At 38.9% G+C, this 19,454-nt stretch overlaps 2 protein-coding genes across 2 annotated transcripts in view; both read right to left on the bottom strand.

Annotated features, from left to right (window-relative positions):
• LOC141504836 (junctophilin-2-like) overlaps positions 1-1,152 on the bottom strand; it is a 69,895-nt gene extending 68,743 nt beyond the window's left edge. Inside the window, exon 1 of the mRNA XM_074210152.1 lies at positions 147-1,152. Coding sequence (XP_074066253.1) covers positions 147-525 — 379 coding nt within the window. The 5' untranslated portion in view covers positions 526-1,152. The remainder of the gene's footprint in view (positions 1-146) is intronic.
• A 7,507-nt stretch (positions 1,153-8,659) lies between these two features.
• Positions 8,660-19,121, bottom strand: LOC141504835 (oxidative stress-responsive serine-rich protein 1-like). Its single transcript, XM_074210151.1, has 4 exons — positions 18,958-19,121; positions 15,898-16,012; positions 9,826-9,939; positions 8,660-9,502 (listed from the first exon to the last, which is right to left on the bottom strand). The coding sequence occupies exons 2-4, from the start codon at positions 15,972-15,974 to the stop codon at positions 8,806-8,808; spliced, it is 888 nt and encodes a 295-aa protein (XP_074066252.1). The 5' UTR covers positions 15,975-16,012; positions 18,958-19,121; the 3' UTR covers positions 8,660-8,805.
• Positions 19,122-19,454: the final 333 nt, after the last annotated feature.

Genomic DNA, 19,454 nt, shown 5'->3' with positions numbered 1-19,454 from the left:
ATTATGCACAGAATATATGTGCAAGTTGCCTCAATGTGACACACACCAAAGCCTCTCTTTGTCTTCCAGGTCAAATATTCCCTAACCCCCCTTTCTGTTCTTTGCATATTTTCTCTGCTGCTGTGCTGGCTGCAAGGTCAACGTACCTCCATCTGCATAGGTCTCAGTGCCATAGCCATCCTGAAGTCCATTATTCCAGGTGCCCTCATACTTGGCTCCACTGCTTGAGCTCTGCCGGGTCCCATAGCGCCCCTTGAAGCCATGAGTCCATTCACCCTTGTAGAGCCAGCGCCCCTTGGTCTCTATCCCCAGGCCATGCCTCTTGCCTTGGCACCAGTAACCCTCATAGGTGTTGCCACTGGGCCAGGTATAGATGCCCACTACTTCAAAACCAAAGTTCCAAGAACCAGAATACTCGCCCTGGCCCTTGGGTCCTGTGCAGAGCCCATGTCCGTGGGCCTTGCCATCTTGCCAACCTCCACAGTATGCACCACCATCATCAAAGTCAAAGCGGCCTCCACTCATTTCATCGTAGACCCTGGCTTCTTCTCCACCCTCCAGCTCGAGTGTGGGGGGGAGCCCTAAGGCTCCACCCCCCACCCTCTTTCCAGTCCCGGCTCAGGGCTGTACCTTCACCCTTATGAGGCCGCTCCAATATGGTATGGACATGATCTTGTCAGGGGTCTGAAGGTCCAGAGAACTAAGGTGGGGGTGTGTCTGTCTGTAAATGACAGGCAGAGAGGGTCCCCAACCCTCCCTCAAGAATCAATCTGAAGGACAGAGCATCTGTTGCTTCTAAGACACAAAAGCAGGAAAGATTTCACATCCCCCAGAATGATCCTTTACTCCAGAGGCAATTCTAGGGAAGACTGGAAAAGTTGCATGGTCCCTTTAAGAAGGAGGCTACGGGGAGAAAGGATAGGGGTTAAGAGTCTCCAGCCAGTCCCAGTAAGGGGGAAATCCCCTCTGAGCAGTGCGGCCAGTACTGAGATCCCCAAGGCAATGCCACTACGCCAAAAGTTCAGCTGGCTCCTCTCTCACTTCTAATGGGTGTGGGGGGTCTGCCTGTCTCTCTCCTCTAGCCCCCGCCCCCTTCTCCTGGTCCTGCCCTCCTTCTCTAGTGGAAAGGTCAGTGCTACCCTAACAAGGCCTTCAGATCCGAGGAGCTGTTCCCAAAATAACCCTATAGCCCAGCCTCCCTGGGCCCCTCGAATGAGGTAGGTAAAAATCCCTCCTTCTTCTGAAGTTAGCTGGGACTGGGGGGGGGGGGGGGGGGGGAGGAGGGAGGGAGAGACAGCAAAAGCACAGAGTCTAAGGGGGGTAGGAAAGGAAAGGAGGGGAGAGAATGGCAAGGCATGTGTTTAAAATCAGGAGCCAGAGCTTCAGCCCAGGGAGTGGCTGGAAAGGGAGGAGAGAGTTGGGATGGGTATCTGTTTGTTTGGAAGTTTTTTGCTTTTTCTTCCCACAGGCGTATGTCTAGCATATCTCTGGGTCTGGGGGGGTGGGGAGGTGGGGAGGAAAAAAGAAGTTTCAGAAAAAGGGAAGGAAGAAAAAAGGTAGAATACTAAAATCAAAGAAAACTTTAAAATGATGAGAGCCTGGGGGAAATACCCAGATCCTATCCCCTCTTGCCTCTGCAGAACATCACCTCTGCAGTGCACCTATTCACTGCCTAAAATAGGACTTCCAAGCTAATCCCTGACCAGTCCCTTACAGGAATCCACTGTCACAAAGTACCAATCTCTAAAAGGCATGGGAAATATTTTGTTCTTGTTTTAATTCTGTTTGCCTTTGGAAGAAAATAGTAGAAAGAGGCTGGGTTCTAGGCACAGTCTAGATCAGAAGGTACAAGAAATTCAATCCATTTCCACCATGATTCCCCTTCTCTTTCTACTCCCATAAACTCAATACATACTTAAGGAATCCTGGGAAACACTGGACACTAGAGCCTTAAACAGATGGCACTCCTTCCCTGCTCTGGAAGTAGAAGCCTACATGCTCACAGCATACATATACACACACATATATGCATACATATACATATATGTATCATAGGGTGTGCACACTCTTCCTATCCCCATCTCCCCAGGCTTTAACTCTGGCATGTTAAGTGATGCACTGCCAGAGAACCACCCCTCTCCATCCCTCCCATCCTAAATCCCCTTTCAGAAAGCTCCTGGGTCAGAGTGGATTCAGCAATATCTCAGTTCCTACCAAAGTTTTTTGAGATCAATGAATCCTTCTGATGTGGAGTGCCAAGATCTGGAATATACCAGCAGATCCCTGGGGTTAGAAGAGCTGCAAAAGTAATTCTTGGGAAAGTGGAAGTGTAGGAATAATAGGAAGTACTCAGGCATCAGGGAATGGGAACACTGCCAAGATGCAAAGGATAAGGAACTAGTTACTTGACAGCTATATTCAATTTCACATCCCTTGATTACAACACAGACTCTGAACTATCAAACTTTAAAATAATTTTCTCTTTATTTAAATCCTTAGAGGAGGCAAATTTAGTGGCTATTTATACCATTTAGCTGGGATGTCAATAAAGCATGAAAAGATTAACAAAAGATTTTGAGTTTCCCAACATGTTTCAGTCTTCTACTGGAGTCATCATATTATACCAGTCATCATATTATACCAGTCATCATATTATACCAGCTATCAGAAAAACAAGGATTATTGAGTAATCTGATGACCAAGTTTCTAATTCACTTAAAATCACTCAGGGAAAGATTAACTTTTCTTTCTTGAAGGCACCTGATTTTAAACTGAAATAGGAAGTTAACACAAATCCCAAGCCTCCTTCCAGAGCCTGGCCTAAAACTACTTTGTGCCTACTCATGTTTCTGCACCATATATATGGGGGGAAAAAAAGGTAAGGAAGTCAATATTATCTTTACTAATCATGAGCTTTCTTTAGCTAGCCTTCAGTTCCTCAAGCCAGCAGAGAGAAAAAAAGAGGCTATTCAGTCTCTTCTTCTAATATGACCACACCATCTCTTTTTTGTCAGTTTTTCAGGAGACTGAAATAGAGATGACATATTAAAAGTTTCAGAAACACTATTATCTGTTCCAATTAAAAGTTGCAAATGTAAGGAATACAACTATGGTAACTACTTATATTTGTTTTCTTGACAAGTGAGACAAAAAAATTAGGTTGTTAGAATTGTGTTCCTCAGGGTGGGGGGGTGGAGAAGCACATTTGGTTTCAGAAATACTCTATTAAAAGGCATGTGAAACTACCTTCTAACTTTAGCACTACATTTAATCCTGGTCAGCCCAGTGTTTGAACAGCATTCTGCTAATTCATCAATAATGCTCTTTGTCCCACTATTTATTGGCAGTGTAATTGAATGACAAAATTGTAATTTTCAATTCAGTCAAGCTGACAGACAAAAGAAAGCCAACACTCCCTGCCAAAAACTACCTGCCAAAAACTACCTGCCAGGGGCCACTAGGTGGCGTAGTGGATAAAGCACCAGCCTTGGAGTCAGGAGTACCTGGGTTCAAATCTGGTCTCAGACACTTAATAATTACCTAGCTGTGTGGCCTTGGGCAAGCCACTTAACCCCACTTGCCTTGCAAAAAAAAAAAACTACCTGTCAAAACTAAATGTCTCTTTTGCTGGATGAGTAGTAAAGAATTCCCTTCCTCCCTCAACTTGTGCACTTTTAAGGATTGAGGGGCAGTGTGGTTCTGTGAATAGAGAATTCTGAACTGGAATTAGAAAAATCTGGGTTCAGATTCTCTATGTGATACTTGACCACTAATAAGTTATAGTCTGAGTCCCAGGAAATTCTCTAAGGTTCTAAGTCAAAGACTGTGATCTGTTGGTAGAGGAGGATTCCAAACCAATAATGACCAGTCCTTGACACATATTTGAGGGTTAAGTGAAAAGGTTAAATACGCAGAGTATTTATACAAATACGAAAAGTATCATGCTCTTAAAACTCCAGTGAATGTCTTTTTAATAATGTTCCTCCAAAAATAAAGCAGATATCTATGTCTGCTCATCCTTTGAGACTCCTGTCCATATTACCCATAAATCTACCACAAGGAGTTCGCCCAACATGCTGATGGCCTTCTTAGAAATGGATAGTTAGTTATTCACTGGTCATTTCTTGATCGTTGCACTACTGGTTCATTTTTAAAAATTATCTTTTATATATCATCTTCATTTTAAAATCTCTCTCATCCTCACCAACAAAAATCCATCCCTTTTAAGAAAATTTTTTTTGGAGAAAAATCATTTAACCAAAATAAACAAAAGTTAATAATATATGCAACTTTTCTTACTGTAATGCTCTACCCTCACAAAGAAGGGAAGGGTATTTTCACATCTCTTTGAGAAAAAGCTTTAATCATTATAGTAATAAAGATTTGTTTGGGGTTTTAATTTTCTCATTTTTCATTGTCATCATCATTATAGTTTCCTTGTTTCTGCCTACTTCGTGTTACAACAGTTCATATGTCAACATATTCTACTTTGTTTCTCAAGGCATAGTAATATTACATTCATGTACCCTAATATGTTTAATCAAAGAATACCCATTGTTCCTTTTTGCTACAAGAAAATGATGATATCGATATTTTTATGGATATGGAACATTTCTCAATTTGATCTCTTTGGGAGTATATGCCAGTGAGGTATTTAAATTAGAAAGTGTGGATATTTGAATCACTTTCTTAGAAAAATTCCAGATTGCTTTCCAGATTGATTGGTCCAATTCACAACTTCAGCCAATACCGTATTAATGTCTGGTCCATCTTTTTCTTATTTTTTTTTTTTGATCGTGATGTTTCTTGATGAATAATGAGGCATCTAAGTATGTGTATGACAGCATAAAGAATAATTTCTTTTAAAAATTGGTCTAAAAGAGCCATTCCACCCACTTAAAAATTGGTCTAAAAGAGCTGTTCCATCCTACAGTGGTTCTATTTTATTTTTAAAAGATGAAAATTGATTTCCTAGAAGTTCAAAAACTTTTAAAGAGGATATCTATGACAAATCATTCACTGACAATGTGCATGCTAAAAGGATCCTTGAATATCTAACTGAATGCTCAATTTACAGATGAGAAAACTGAGCTCAAGAGGCTAAATGACACGCCTCAAGGTTAAACGACTAAGGTGAACAAGAATCTTATTCTTGATACCAAATTCTGGACTCTTCCCCGTTATCTGTTATATCTGTTATACTGTTATCTGACTTAAACTTACCTTTCTCCAAATTCAGTGTTATTCGACATCACAAAAGTCACGGTAGGGGCTCATCCTTTTTTTTCAATGACCAACGAACACCTCTTCTTCCTCAGTTGGAAACTGGTTACTGAAATGTATACTCCCCACAAAGCAGTAATTTAGTTTTAAGGAACCAGGAATTTGCATCCAAATCACTTCTGTAGGACCATATTGTGGAATGAACATGGATTTGAGTCTGGGGAAGTAATATAACTCCTCTTGACCCCAATTTCTTCATCTATTTAAATAGAGGGGGACGAGATTTGGATTAAATAAAATTTAAGGTTCCTTTCAGTTTCAAGTATGTAACTATCATGCTACTTCACTAGGTCTGATAGGCAGCTAGCTGATACTGGAAAACATCTATTATATAGGTGCCTCCTCATCTGATTGTGTTGTCACTTGCCTGGACCATTCAATTATTAAGAATTCCTCAGTGCTGTACCAATAGACACTTGTACATGTTCTTTGGCTTAATGCTAACAAGGGAAAAAGCAGTAACTTGTGGATGAGAAAGAAAGGGGAGCTCTTTCCTGAAGAATATTGTCTTTCCCTTATCCTCAAGAGCAAATTGAGTCATCTGTGTACCTGATAATCTTGATTTAGGGCAAATTGTCCACTAACTTAAAAAAAATTCTATTTATAAAAATATGGGTACTTTTCAAAGTAGAGCTCTCTGGAAAAAGATTACAAAATAAAACAGCTTCACCAAAAAGCCCTTTCAAATCTGTTTATTCAGGAGGCAGTTTTCACACTTTAAAAAACCATCATGCCAAACAAAATAGTGAGCAAGTGAAAAGTAACTCTCTTAAATGCTAGATACTTGATAGTATTCCCTTCCCCTGCCTACCCTTCAATGTTAGTACAAGATTGTATTTCTTCCCCTTTAATAAAACTAACCTACCTGGTAAAAGTCCACTTCACTTTCTTAAAAGTCTTAAATGATTTTACAAATTTGATAATCCCTAGTCTATGTTGATGTCACCTGTTTCCATTTTGAACATAAGAAAATACAGTAAATGAATGAGCAATCAACTACTTTGGGGCTAATGCTCTCCTGGGGCATCTCCACTAATGTTACTGCTGGATTTCTTAAAAAGAAAGGGAGACCTCACACGGCTGGATAGATGTATTACAAAGCAGAACAGCTTCCTCCCCCCCACCCCCCACCCTGCGGAAATATTTATGAAACTGATTGGATTGAACCATTTTGGAAATTTAATTTGGAATTTAAGTAGTTTGCTTTATTTTTTTTAGGTTTTTTTTTTTTTTTGCAAGGGAAACGGAGTTAAAGTAGCTTGCCCAAGGCCACACAGCTAGGTAAAGTGTCTGAGGTTGGATTTGTACTCAGGTACTCCTGACTCCAGGGCCTGTGCTCTATCCACTGCGCCACCTAGCCACCCCCTTAAGTAGTTTGCTTTAAGCAAAAAGGGATATAGAATTTAAACTGCAATGGACTTGCCTATTTCCAAAGCAAGTCCTTTTATCTGCTTTCCTCTTCTTTAATGTCAAATACTCTATTCACAGCTCAATAAACCTCTATTTAGGGAAAAAAACATACACTCTCCTTCATCTTGCTTCATTTCAATTCCTTTAACCTGATTATTTCATGTAGAATAAGCAATGGGAGAGAAAATTACATGTAACGTGTGGTAAACAAAGAGCAATACCCAGAGGAGGGTTGTACACAGAAATCCCAGGTGTCTTAGAAAAGGGAAATCAGAATTTTAATTTCTTTAGATTTGCTTGCTAGAGACATTACTGATTCCAGAATCTTAGTAAAAAAAAAAAATAGTAACTCCCAAAACTGATTCTTTCAAGGGGACATTATAGGTCATAGGATTTAGAGCTGGAAGGGACTTTTGGAAAGGTCAAATTAACTTTCTCTTGTAAAGGGTAGTCTTCATAGTCAGATACCTTTGTCCATTGAAATGCATGAAATTTTTATGTGTCCTATTTCCCCACAATCCGAATTAGCTAAATTCCTATCAAAGACTAGATATCTTCACCAGAAAAATATTAATGGGAACTAGTTTTTGTTCCAATTTTTAATCCTTATCTCTTCATAATGTCTCTAACAGGACAACTGATTACTCTTCATTGCTTGTAAACCATTCCAACATTTATAATTAAACATTATGAAAAAAATGACTTCCATTTTTGTAATTTTAAAAAGCAACTGAAAGAGGTAGTGGCCCATTTTAAGACAGATTAATCCTAGTTTTGTCTACTTTGCCTTTCTCTAGTAATCAATACTGAAGACAAGGAGCTTCAGCTGCTTAGCACCCAGAAATTGCAGGGATGTAACCATGCAGAATCTAATAGCTCCTAGTTATACTTCTAAAAAAATCATCTCCATTTCAGTTTTAAGTACTTTAATAAACAAGCAGGACATCTTGCTCCTAGGTTCCAACTGAAGTAGCTTGGTGGGACAATGAACCAAGATGCTGGGTATTACTGTATTCATACTAAATCAGTGGCTCAACAGTTAATTTAAACATACAGAAAGTGGGTTCATTTAAATAAAATTGGGGCCTCTCACATGCCATCTATGAGGCCTGCCATTTCAGAATACCAAATACAGAATATACTGCTTGTGGGAAGTTTCAGTGGATGTTGACTAATGATTTTGTGTTATATTTAGTGAACCACAGAACTATGGCCTGACACTAGCACAGTAAACTCTGGAATCATAAAAATTTGTACTGAATTAAATCAGGGACAGTAAATTCATTTTAAAGCTTTTCACTCTTTGGAGGATTCTTTGGGTCATTAAATATGGCATAAAAATCATTCAAATAATTTACAAAACTCATTCACTCTGTGCTAACAGGCCTAAAGAGTGGCTTTTAGGAAAGTATTATTAAATATTCACCCACTAGTAGTTTTGTGAGATTGGTCTTTTCATTGATTTGGAGTCAAGAGATCTGGATTCAAATCTCAGCTGTCACTCATTAGCTGTGTAACCTTGGGCAAGCCTAAGAATGCAATTTCCTTTAAAGTCCACGTACCACTTTAAAGAAGTTTTGGGGGAGTTCTCTTATTGTTGGTCTCTTCTCAAATTATATTGTATACTCTACTTAAGTGATTACCTGTCTGCCTAACTTAGCACAAGGAAGTTGCAAATTTTATTTTTGTCTTGTGTCCATCTAGCACAAAGTAGGCACTGAAATGCTTGCTGAATTAAAGTGAGTCAGATAACCTTCCCAGACCTCAGTTTCCTCCCCTCTCAAACTGGGATGGGGGAAATGGCAGGGTTAGATTTTTGGTGCTCTAAAGTCCCTTTCAATTCTAAATCCTCTGATCCACTGAGATACTTCAAAGTGAAAGGGGATTTTTGGTTTGTCCAGGGTTTCTTTTGGGACAAAGGAGATGAAGAGAGGAAGGGAAGCTAGTTTAAAGAATGAAAATTAACTGAGATGCAAAGAAATGTTTTTATTGCAAGCACAGTGAGCAGAGGAAGGTATCTTCTCACACAGAGTGGCTGAGCAGTCTGCCAGTAACTAAGTCACTTTTCCAACCCTTCATTGGTTTGAAAGCATGTGATTTTGCTTATTGCTATCAGGTGTACATCATTTCTGCCATATGGGACATTTTCTTGGGAATATACAAGTAATACTCCATGTAGCCTGAAAGATCTTCAATCGTTACGTCATCCACATAGGCCCTGGCCTGCTCAGAACAAGAGCGGGGTGAGCCAGATGGAGTTCTGCTATGGAAAGACTGCGAGTAGTCCTCGAAGGTGGATCTTCGTTCTGGTACCAACGGGGGGACATTCTGCAAGCCTGAGAAGGAGTACACTTCCATGTCTTGCCACCTCTTACACTGGCATCCATTGCTTCCACATGCACATGGTTTGCTCAGGGATAGCTTGGACACTGATTGAAAGTCAGAGAGATCACTGGTCTTGAGACTCGCTTGGGAGGCCAGAGCAGCATCAGGGGAATCTTCTTCTGACTTGCCTTCTGATGCACCATCACAAACCGTAGCCCCCAAGGGCTCCTTCACAGCTCGTGTGTGATTAGCCTCACTGAGAGAAGAAACAGAGCATTCCCTGGCACTGAACTCGTTAGTGGGTAGAATCCCCAGGCGGCCACTGCTGTCAGGACAGTCAGTTTGGCTTTTGTGTCTGAGTTGATTGGTGGAAGGCACAGCCTTTGTACTGCAATGTATAAACTTTGGAGGATGAAGGACTGGAGACTTGGAACGCCGACGACGTTGGGTTCTCACTGCTCCCCGTGAAGTCTTTCGTGTAGAACTGAATGGAGAAAGCACAGAAGAGAATTTTTAGATGAAACACAAAAATCAGAGACTTAACACTCTATTTTTTGCTATACTTAACCAGGAGGTAAACAACATAATGTGATCTTCACTAAAATACACAAAGTTCCCAAGTACAGAGGCAAATAGTATCACTTAAGTATAACTATAACTATTGTTGCTTAAAACAAATTTTTAAACTATTTTTTCATTTTTTATGGGAAAAGTCTCAACATTCCTGGGGGGAAAAATATTATTATTCCCTTGGTTTGATGAACCTTTGACTAAAAGGAATTTGCAAAAAAAAAAAAAAAATCTTACCTGTGCCAACTATCTTTAGATGCACATATGGTTTTGGGTTTGGTCTCGTCTGTAGTTGTCCTAGCTGATGCTCTGACACTCGTTCCTTCTCCAACAGAAAGAGAAGCTATGGATCTAGAATATGAGGATAAAGATTATGGTCATTATAGACATTTCTAAATGAATTTTCAAGTGTATCTGTAAGAGTCTGACTTCTTTTCTTGAGCCATTTAAAATGTTCTACCATCAAAAAATCTCTAGTCAGCTAAGGAACACAGAGATATTAGGATAATTTCTTACATGAAGTCTTGGGGAAATTTTTCTCTCGACTGTTCATCTCCGTAAACTTTCAGCTAACATAGGACTATGACTAGATTCTACAATAGAGAAATTTTTGTGGCACAATTTTTATGAAGCGTGGTTAACATGACAACATAATTCCTCTGCCAGTAGTCAGATCAGTCCTGTTCATCCTACCCCCAACTTCTAACTTATCAAATAACTTTTTATTGCTTATAGTTTATTATTACCAAAAAAAACTTTCTGCAGAAATTCTCCCCAATTCCCTGGTCCCCACAAAATACAAGTTCTCAAAGGTCCTCAGTTTTCAAAGTCATAAATCAAAGTATTAAGTCCTAAGTATAAAATGGCACTGGACTATTAATAGGCTTTTAGATTGTTTATCTGGGGCAGATCATTCTTCATGTGGAGGGAGAACATAAATGACACTGAACATCTTTCATTGTTAAGCCATATTTTTAATATAACTATCCAATCTTCAGAATAAAGTTTCTGAAAGACTTCATCCAATTAGTTCCAAATCTCCAACTTCAACTAAAAACCAAAAAAATTTTTTTCCTAATAAGAGAATCTTAAAAATGTGAATATTTTATTTAATCTCATCATAGAACTCAGGGCTAAATCATATCCATTTTTAAAAAACTGAAAAGTTCGATGTTTTATAATGATATGATGGTCATCAATGTCTCCAAAAAGAGAGTTTACATTTTAATGGATTTATGATCTCATCTACAAATACTCTCTTCAACAGGGAGATTGTAATAGCTCCATGGATTCAAGGAAATCTAGTCATCAGACTGGAGATCTTACTCTAGGTCTTAAGTTATTTTATGGGAGTTCAGTGTAACTCACTTCTCTTCATTTTCAATAAATGACCAGTCAGGCTCTTTTTCTAAATAATATCTAAGGGTGGCTAGGTGGTGCAGTGGATAGAGCACTGGCCCTGGGGTCAGGAGTACCTGAGTTCAAATCCGGCCTCAGACACTTAATGATTACCAAGTTGTGTGGCCTTGGATAAGTCACTTAAACCCCATTGCCTTGCAAAAAAAAACCTAGAAAAAAATTTTAAAAAATATCTAGAAGATATTTTTATGTTATATCTTGCCTTATGTTACAGATTTGTGTATAATGGAAGTCCCTCCATTGCTTTAATGTTATCAGAAATTTTGATTTCTTTGGATAACATTAACCATGATATGAACTAAGAAAGCACCAGAATATCTAGTGTTAAAAAAGATGAATTTTTGCCTCTGGGAGCATCTTAGGATTGCTGAAAAACACAATACAAGCCCTCACACGCAACTGAATTCTCTCTTCCCTCTTCTCAATTTTGAGTCTAGCTCATCATCCATCAGCAATGTCTATCCAAGACTCAGATACTGATGGACAAACTCTTATGGACTGTTTGTATCAAACAGATTCTTCTGAGTTGCATATAACTTGGGAACTACAAAGTAATATTATGATATACTATATTTTTATTTATTAGGTTAAACATTTCCAGTTACATTTCAATCTTGTACAGGACTTCCTAGGGAATCTGGGCACCAAGACTGCCACTTTTGGTCTCTACATAATAGTAATCTTTGCATACCAGCTTTTTTCCTATGTGTATTGTAAGGCCAAGCTTTAAGTGGTCTTAGAATTCATTTAAAGGAATGTTATATTCTTAAGACTTGCTAAAATCAGAGCAACAATATTCATAAATAGGAGTCATCTGAAAAACGCCATCTATAGACTCTTCAACTTATGATGCATATCTTCCATGATTACCTATTTGTTCCATGTTTTATATTGATTTTACATGGAGCACTGACCAAAATTATCTTTGCTGTTATCAAGGTATCTTGTATAAGCCTAAAATACATGGGAGGCAACTTACTGGAGAAAAGTCTTTAAAGGAAGTGTTCTCTACCAAATCAAATGAGACATAATAGGATCTTAAGTTTGCCAAAGTTTTTCAGTCAACTCTGTGACTATAAGAAGGTATAAATATCATTTGTTAAATCCAATCTGTTACGATCTCTTATTTTTATAAGACATCCTCAATACATGAGTAGATTTTATTCTCAAAAGCTGATAAGCAAGGCATATGGTTGGCAAACATCATACTCCCAAATTGCTTTTTTTTGGTCATAATGGCAGCTGTAATTTTTTTTCCCCAATCACAGATCTTTCCTTCTTTTCAAGCTATCTTGGGCTCAATCTCTCAAAATTATATTGAATCCAATGCAGATTTCCTCAATTTACACACAAAGTCTTCTTGGAGGCTTAAGTTGCTGAGTTCAAATTTGGTGAGGTCCCATTAACACAGATGAAGAAAATCACTTATGGTAGAAATGCTGTCAGGTCTGCTCTATCTTTAAAATTTCATTTTTAAATGCTCAGAGATGATCTTCTTTGACTAGATCTCAAGCTAAGCTCTCTGAAAATTTTTTTTCTACTACTTCATGCCATTTAATGAGGTGATACTGTTCAAATTCTTACTGACCTCTTTCATAAGGTTTTGTAAATGAATTTATACTCTAAAATATTTTTCCTCTAGTATAAGTGCTTGTTGTTGGCTAAGGAGATTTCTGTATATTTTTGGAAACTTCCATAAGAAAGGTAATAATCTATATCAATCACTTTTTCCAGTTACAGATTCAATTTCTTAATGTCAATAAATCATTTGACAAGGTCACATAATTGCGTGCCAGATCTCATCATTATCCTTTATTCAAATTTGGCATTGATTTTAAACTTTATTCTAATAAAGTGATATTCTTACAACACAACGACATATGATTATGAAATGACTTCCCTGGTGTTATCTAATTATTTCTTATCTTAAGATACAGTCAATTTTATTTCTCGAGATCTTCTGTGCTCCCCAACTTTCTCTTTAAAAGAAATATGCATATTTAAATATAAATAATTTGTAGGTAATAAGATTTCTGAGGAGGGTGCATGTATTCTGCTTCACTTCTTTAAAATGAACTATAATTTTCCCATTAATTTCTCACCATTCTCTCTATTTATAACTTTACATTAAAATCACTAGTATGGAGGGCATTAATGGATTCAGCATAAAATTTCTCAATTTTTTTTTTTTTTTAGATTTTTGCAAGGCAAACGGGGTTAAGTGGCTCACCCAAGGCCATACAGCTAGGTAATTATTAAGTGTCTGAGACTGGATTTGAACCCAGGTACTCTTGACTCCAGGGCCAGTGCTTTATCCACTACGCCACCTAGCCACCCCAAAATTTCTCAATTTCTTCAGCTTATGTTGTGGAGTATAGACTGCAGTACCTTCACAATGGGCTTTTTATTACACTTATCATGATCAATTGTGTCATAAAATGTTTCTTGTTTTCTTTGGGCACTAGCTAAAACCAACTGTCTCTCCAAGAAAAATTCTTAAGTCACCTTTCCATTTAGCTCCAATTTCTTTTTATCTTCTAGTTTTAGGATAACTGTTAAAGTACTGATTAAACTATCTAAAAACTGTCAAATCCAGAATGTTCATAACAAGATACCAACCCAGATAAAATAAAGTACCATTACAAATTTAAACAATCTGATAGAAAGATCACAAAATTTAAATATTTCTTAGGTTTATAATGTCACCCTGCACTTGCTAATGAGTTAATCCCACAGATAATTCTTTGTAATAGTTTACATCTTTATGCAGCGCTTAAGAGCTTACAAAACACTTTCCTCATAACAATCTTGTAAGATCAGTAACAGGAATAGACAACAAATGAGAGAACTGAAGCTGCAAGAGGTTGGTTCAGATTATTGTTACAATTATCCAACAAATTGGAATTTAAACTTACATCTTCTGAATCCATGCTCTTTCCACAATACTATAATGCCTCAGTTTCTAAACCAATAATGACAAAAGAGGCTGGGACCTACTAATGAATTGCCAGAATTCTCACTCTGCTTAGTCATAGTAATGACTCATTCTTTGTACAATTTAATATTTTCTTTCACATGCTTTCCTTTCTTCCTTTCCTACAAATCTAGAAATGTACACTTGGGACCACATAATTATATTATTTACTTTATCAGTATTTTTAAGGGTTTCAAATGAATTGTTGGGGGTGAAGGGGGGAGGAATTACAAAAACAGCCTGCTTTAAATTTTTCAGTTTCTTAAAGCAGTATAAAAGATTACTTCCTACATATAAGAACACTGCATTGTCTTTCATGAGATAGCTCAACTAAAAAAAAACTGTCACAATGAAATTACTCATTTCAAGAATTAAGGGAAAATGACATATACTTTTCAGGTTTTGTTTCATCAAGACCTAAAGACTTCAGAATATGAATTTTCTTGTCTAGACTCAAATTCCTTCTCATTTTATATTTAATCAGTCCAAATAATAGTCTGTTACCATATAAATAAATTTACTATCTTCAGATTTATATAGCTCATATATCAAAAGGAAGTATAAAGATGCCATTCACTTTATAGATCTGATAATGTCCCAAGTATAGCCTCTAAATTAACTAATAAATTGCCTGACTTTCCAGAATATTGTTTATAATCATAGAAACAGGGGCGGCTAGGTGGCGCAGTGGATAAAAGCACCGGCCCTGGAGTCAGGAGTACCTGGGTTCAAATCCAGTCTCAGATACTTAATAATTACCTAGCTGTGTGGCCTTGGGCAAGCCACTTAACTCCATTTGCCTTGCAAAAGCCTAAAAAAATAAATAAATAAAATAATCACAGAAACAGATATTTATATTGGTTCACACACTGATGAGACCTTTTTATCCACATTCTGATTTTTACTTTTCTATGTAAGAATACATTTAGGAGTATCTTTTGTGAACGCAGAAACTTCTTTGCTTTGTTAAAATCAAACCACGTCTGGAACCAAGGAAGAACAAGTTCTATTCCCTCTCACGTCTCTCTGCTAACAAAACATCAAAATAGCAGTAAAGCAATCAGCCCAACAAAGGTACTTATTTGGGTACCACAGAAGTGAAAAATGAATACTTCTAAAGCAAATATTAGTAAATTTCATACACACACACACACACACACACACACACACACACACACATACCTGTTGCTGCAAGCTCTTGTTTTGCACTTCCCAGTAGGAAGCTTCAAGATCAAAAAGAAAATCCTAATTGCTGTTAAAAATTTAGGATTTCTTCCCTTATTTGGGAGGAGAATGAGGATACATATGACATTTTGAAAAGGTCAAGCTATTAAGATTCAGTGAGCAGCTGGTTTGCAGGTGCACTAATTACTTTGACCAAAGGGTCTAAGATTATTGATCTTAGTAACAGAACCCTACAGAGTGGGTTTCCATAGTGATCAGCTCAGTTATCAAGATCTATGAAATCCACAGTCTTTAAAGGTTTCTACTGAGCCAATTCATGTTTCAATGAAAAATTTCATGATTCCTTTGAGACATTCAGGTTAAATTCATCTCAGAACTTAGTGGAATTTTATCTAATAATTTCCAATTTTAAAAACAACCCCACGGCACAAAATAAAGCTATTTATAGTGAAAGACAACCAAAACGCTCAACTCTGAAGTGTTTTAAAGACTAGCATGCTTCCTTTCAGGTTTAATATGAGCAAGAGGGCAAGGACAGGTAGACAGAATAATATTCCCTTTGGATAGTTGAAAATTTTGCTGTCAAACTTTGGCTAGATACTGTATTATGATAAGAGTGAGCATTCATTTCTTAATGATTTGAGAGATTTCAAAAAGGATAAAACGGCCTCCAAGATAAGGTATTATTTAGATACAATGAAAAATTCACCAATATCATATCATATATTTACCCTGCTGCATCCACTCTTAGCTTCTTGAAAGCAGTCTGAAGACTCTCTTCTTCTCCATCCTTTGCTTCAGATTTCATTGTGGAAGCTGCTTCACTGTTATGATTAACTGTTAATGCTGAAAGTAAAAATATTTTTAAAGCAATTTAAAAAAGAACACAAATTCTATAAGATTAGCTTTCTATATTAATTAGTATTTCTTGCAGGAAACTTCCAGTATGAAGAAAAGTATTTTTGAAAGGGAATTTCATGTAAAATATTAGGAGACAGTGGGAGGGAATAAAAAATAAAATATTTTAAATATAAAATGTGCAATTTTTTAAACTGAAATCAATTTGATGCCAATATTCTATTAGCTGGGCTTGGAGAAATTATCCCAAACATCTGTGCCTTTTAGTTCCTGCCAACAGGAAAAAAAGAAAAAAGCTTCCCCTATTTTTTTTTAGATTTTTGCTAGGCAATGGGGTTAAGTGGCTTGCCCAAGGCCCCACAGCTAGGTAATTATTAAGTATCTGAGACTAGATTTGAACCCGGTACTCCTGACTCCAGGGCTGGTGCTTTATCCACTGTGCCACCTAGCCGCACCAATCTTCCCCTATTTGAAAAGATCTAGGTGCTCAACAAGTACACTAATCTTTTCATCAGAAATGAACTACACACACACACATACACACACACACACAAACACACGAAAGTAGGGAGAGCCCGAATTGGAAGCCAGAACACTTGGATTCTAATAATTGCTATTAGGTTTCCTGCTGGTCTAACACTTAACCCCAGCTTAATATAACCCTATGACACATATTCTCCTCCTGAAGTATCTACTTAAGTACTTCCTAACCTACACATTAATGTTAAAAAAAAAAAATGTGCTTCAGAGTATAGGGTATCATTAAGGCAAGATTAAAGCAGGTAGAGTTAGAAAAATAGTTCCCTGATTACTGATGTATTCCATATAGTACCCAGAAGATGGACAACTCATCTTCCATACCAAAAATAAGAAACTTCTTGATTCCAATATACAAAATGCCCTCATTATAGTAAAGTGAAAAATGTTAAAAAAAAAAAGTCACTTAATAAGGGTTCAATCTGCATAATGTATTTGTAGATTAATGTGAAATTTGGTATAACAAAAATAAACTTATTCAAAGAAAAATACAACTAAAAGACATAACATAGCATAAAGCAAGATATTCTCTAAAAAATAGTAGTTTTTACCTATCTCTTCATACTGTTCCCTTCTTCATTCTCATGCCACTCCCCACTACTCCACCAACTTCCTTCTTGGTTCATCTAATTTCATATCTGATCACTTCTCAGTTTGATGTTATTATGAAACTTCCAAAGAATAGAGGTGTCATAATATATTTTATATGCTACCATATAAAGAGGTAGAATTGAAGAGTGGTTATTTTCACTTAACTGTTGAGCATAAGAATCAGATGACTGCATTGCAAAAGAAGTTCAATGGATACTATGCTGTTCAAAGGATATTTCTATACACATACATATATATATATATACATATATATATATATATATATATATTTTAAAGTGCCTATTCTACATTGGCATGTCAGACAGTGAAAATATACTCAAAGAACTCATACTGATTTAGTTCCAACTTCCTAAAACAGATATACCCATGGACTCTGAATCATACCTCCAAAAGACACACTCCTCTCATCCTATTTTGTACTTTATGTGCCCTATAAATTCTATATCTACAGCAGAACTGCCTAAATGTTATAAACTTTTCTTGAAGGTAAGAACTTTTACCACTGTTGTATTCTCCACAGTTGTGTCAAACACAAATGGTAATCTGAACATTACATAAGTATATCTTATGGGCGACATATTGATTTAGAAAGTCACATTAATATTATCTATGTTCTTTTTGTATTCATTTATTTTGTTAAATATTTCTCAATTATACTTTAATCTAGCTCAGCTCCAGTCCTGAGTGTTTGTAGTCCCTGTGTTTTCACACTCGATCCACAGCATCTAGGAGTTATATGTACATAAAAATATAAAAACAAAAGCCCAAATTTTTCTTAATTGTAAGTCCAGGCTCCTTCCATTGCTTACAATGCAATTATAGCCAATGGGGACACACACAAAAACTAGGCGTAAAACTACGTTCTTGGTCTCGAGAAGCTTCCAGTCTAACTCTATGCAAAATAAACTTCCACAGATTTCCTTCACATCCTTCCTAGCTCTTGAACTGAGCCATAAACAGTGACAGAACTTTGATTTATACGCAAAGTAGACATGGTGCTGGACTACCGGCTCTGCCTAGACATGCTGACTATTTTAAAAAGCATCCTTTTAAAAGAGCATTTTCCATTCTAACAGAACAGCTCCCATTCATCCCAAGAACTTAAAATGTTACAATATCGTCGCTATTTCTAAAGCACAGACACGAAGTTGGCAATTTCCGTGAAAGTCCGAAATTAATTCAGTCGTCGTGCATGAGTTCAACCCTCTGCAGCGCCCACCCCGTCTTTTCGGAATCGCTGGCTCTGACCCTGGAAGGGTCCTTGGAAGCCAGGTCTCGTCTGCTCCGGCTCTTCCAATGTACGGGCGGAACTCGAGGCACGCGGAGGTCAGGGCAAGTCCGGAGAGGCGCACTGACCCCCACGCGCCCGTGTCCCAGCGCTTCGTGGGGGCCGCGGGATGCCCCCCGGCCCCCGGGTCTCCCGTCACTTTCCCGACTAGCAGGCGGCGCGGCGCGGCTCTCCCCGCACCCCAGGCGGGCTCCGAGGGGAACTGCAACAGGTCGGGGCGCCCGAGGGCCGGGGCCCGGCCGGCTGGAAGGGCCGCGAGCGGCCGCGGGAAAGGGCGGGAAGGGGCAAAGGGCAGCGGCCGCCGAGGGCGGAGGGGCGGGCCGGGCGCCGCGGAGCCGCGGGCGGGGGGCGCGCCGGGCCCAGGAAGCGCGGCGAGGCGGCTCCACGACAGCCCGGCGGCCGGAGGGCCGGGCCCGGCCCGGGGCCGCCCCGGGGCACAGAGGGACGGACGGGGCAGCCGGCGGCCGCCCGGGCCCCGGACGGCCTGGACACTCACCTCCCGGCGGCGGAGGCGGTTGCTCGACCCGGTCCAGTCGGCTCCGCTCTTTCCCCCCGACCCCGGGCCCGGAGAGACCCGGATCCAGAGCGGTGAGGGGGGCGCCCAGCGCCACCGTACTCTCCCACTGCGCCTGCGTCGCAGGGGCCTCAGCCCCGCCTCCGCTCCTACTCGTCCCACCCTCGTGACTCGGCAGCCCGCGGACGACAGGGGGGCGGGGGAAGCAGGGGCCAACGCGCAAGCGCACTTAAGAAGCACGTGCGGATGATATCACTTCCTGTTATTCTTTCTCTTTCCCCCTCCCCCTTCATCTCTTCTAGTTTGCTCTCTCTTTTCCACGCCTCCCTTTTTTTTTTTTTACACAGAATAGCCTTGGAAACTTTTCTTTTTCTTTTTCCCCCACTAAAAATTAGCTTTCCTTCCTTCTCCCTCCCCTTCACCCCTTTCCCCCGAGTTTTTTTCCCCCTGCAGTCTCCATGGAGACCGGGCTCGGACTT

This window comes from Macrotis lagotis, chromosome 1, assembly GCF_037893015.1.
Source record: "Macrotis lagotis isolate mMagLag1 chromosome 1, bilby.v1.9.chrom.fasta, whole genome shotgun sequence".
NCBI classification, from domain to species: domain Eukaryota; kingdom Metazoa; phylum Chordata; class Mammalia; order Peramelemorphia; family Peramelidae; genus Macrotis; species Macrotis lagotis.
This window is presented reverse-complemented; position numbering and strand designations above follow the sequence as displayed.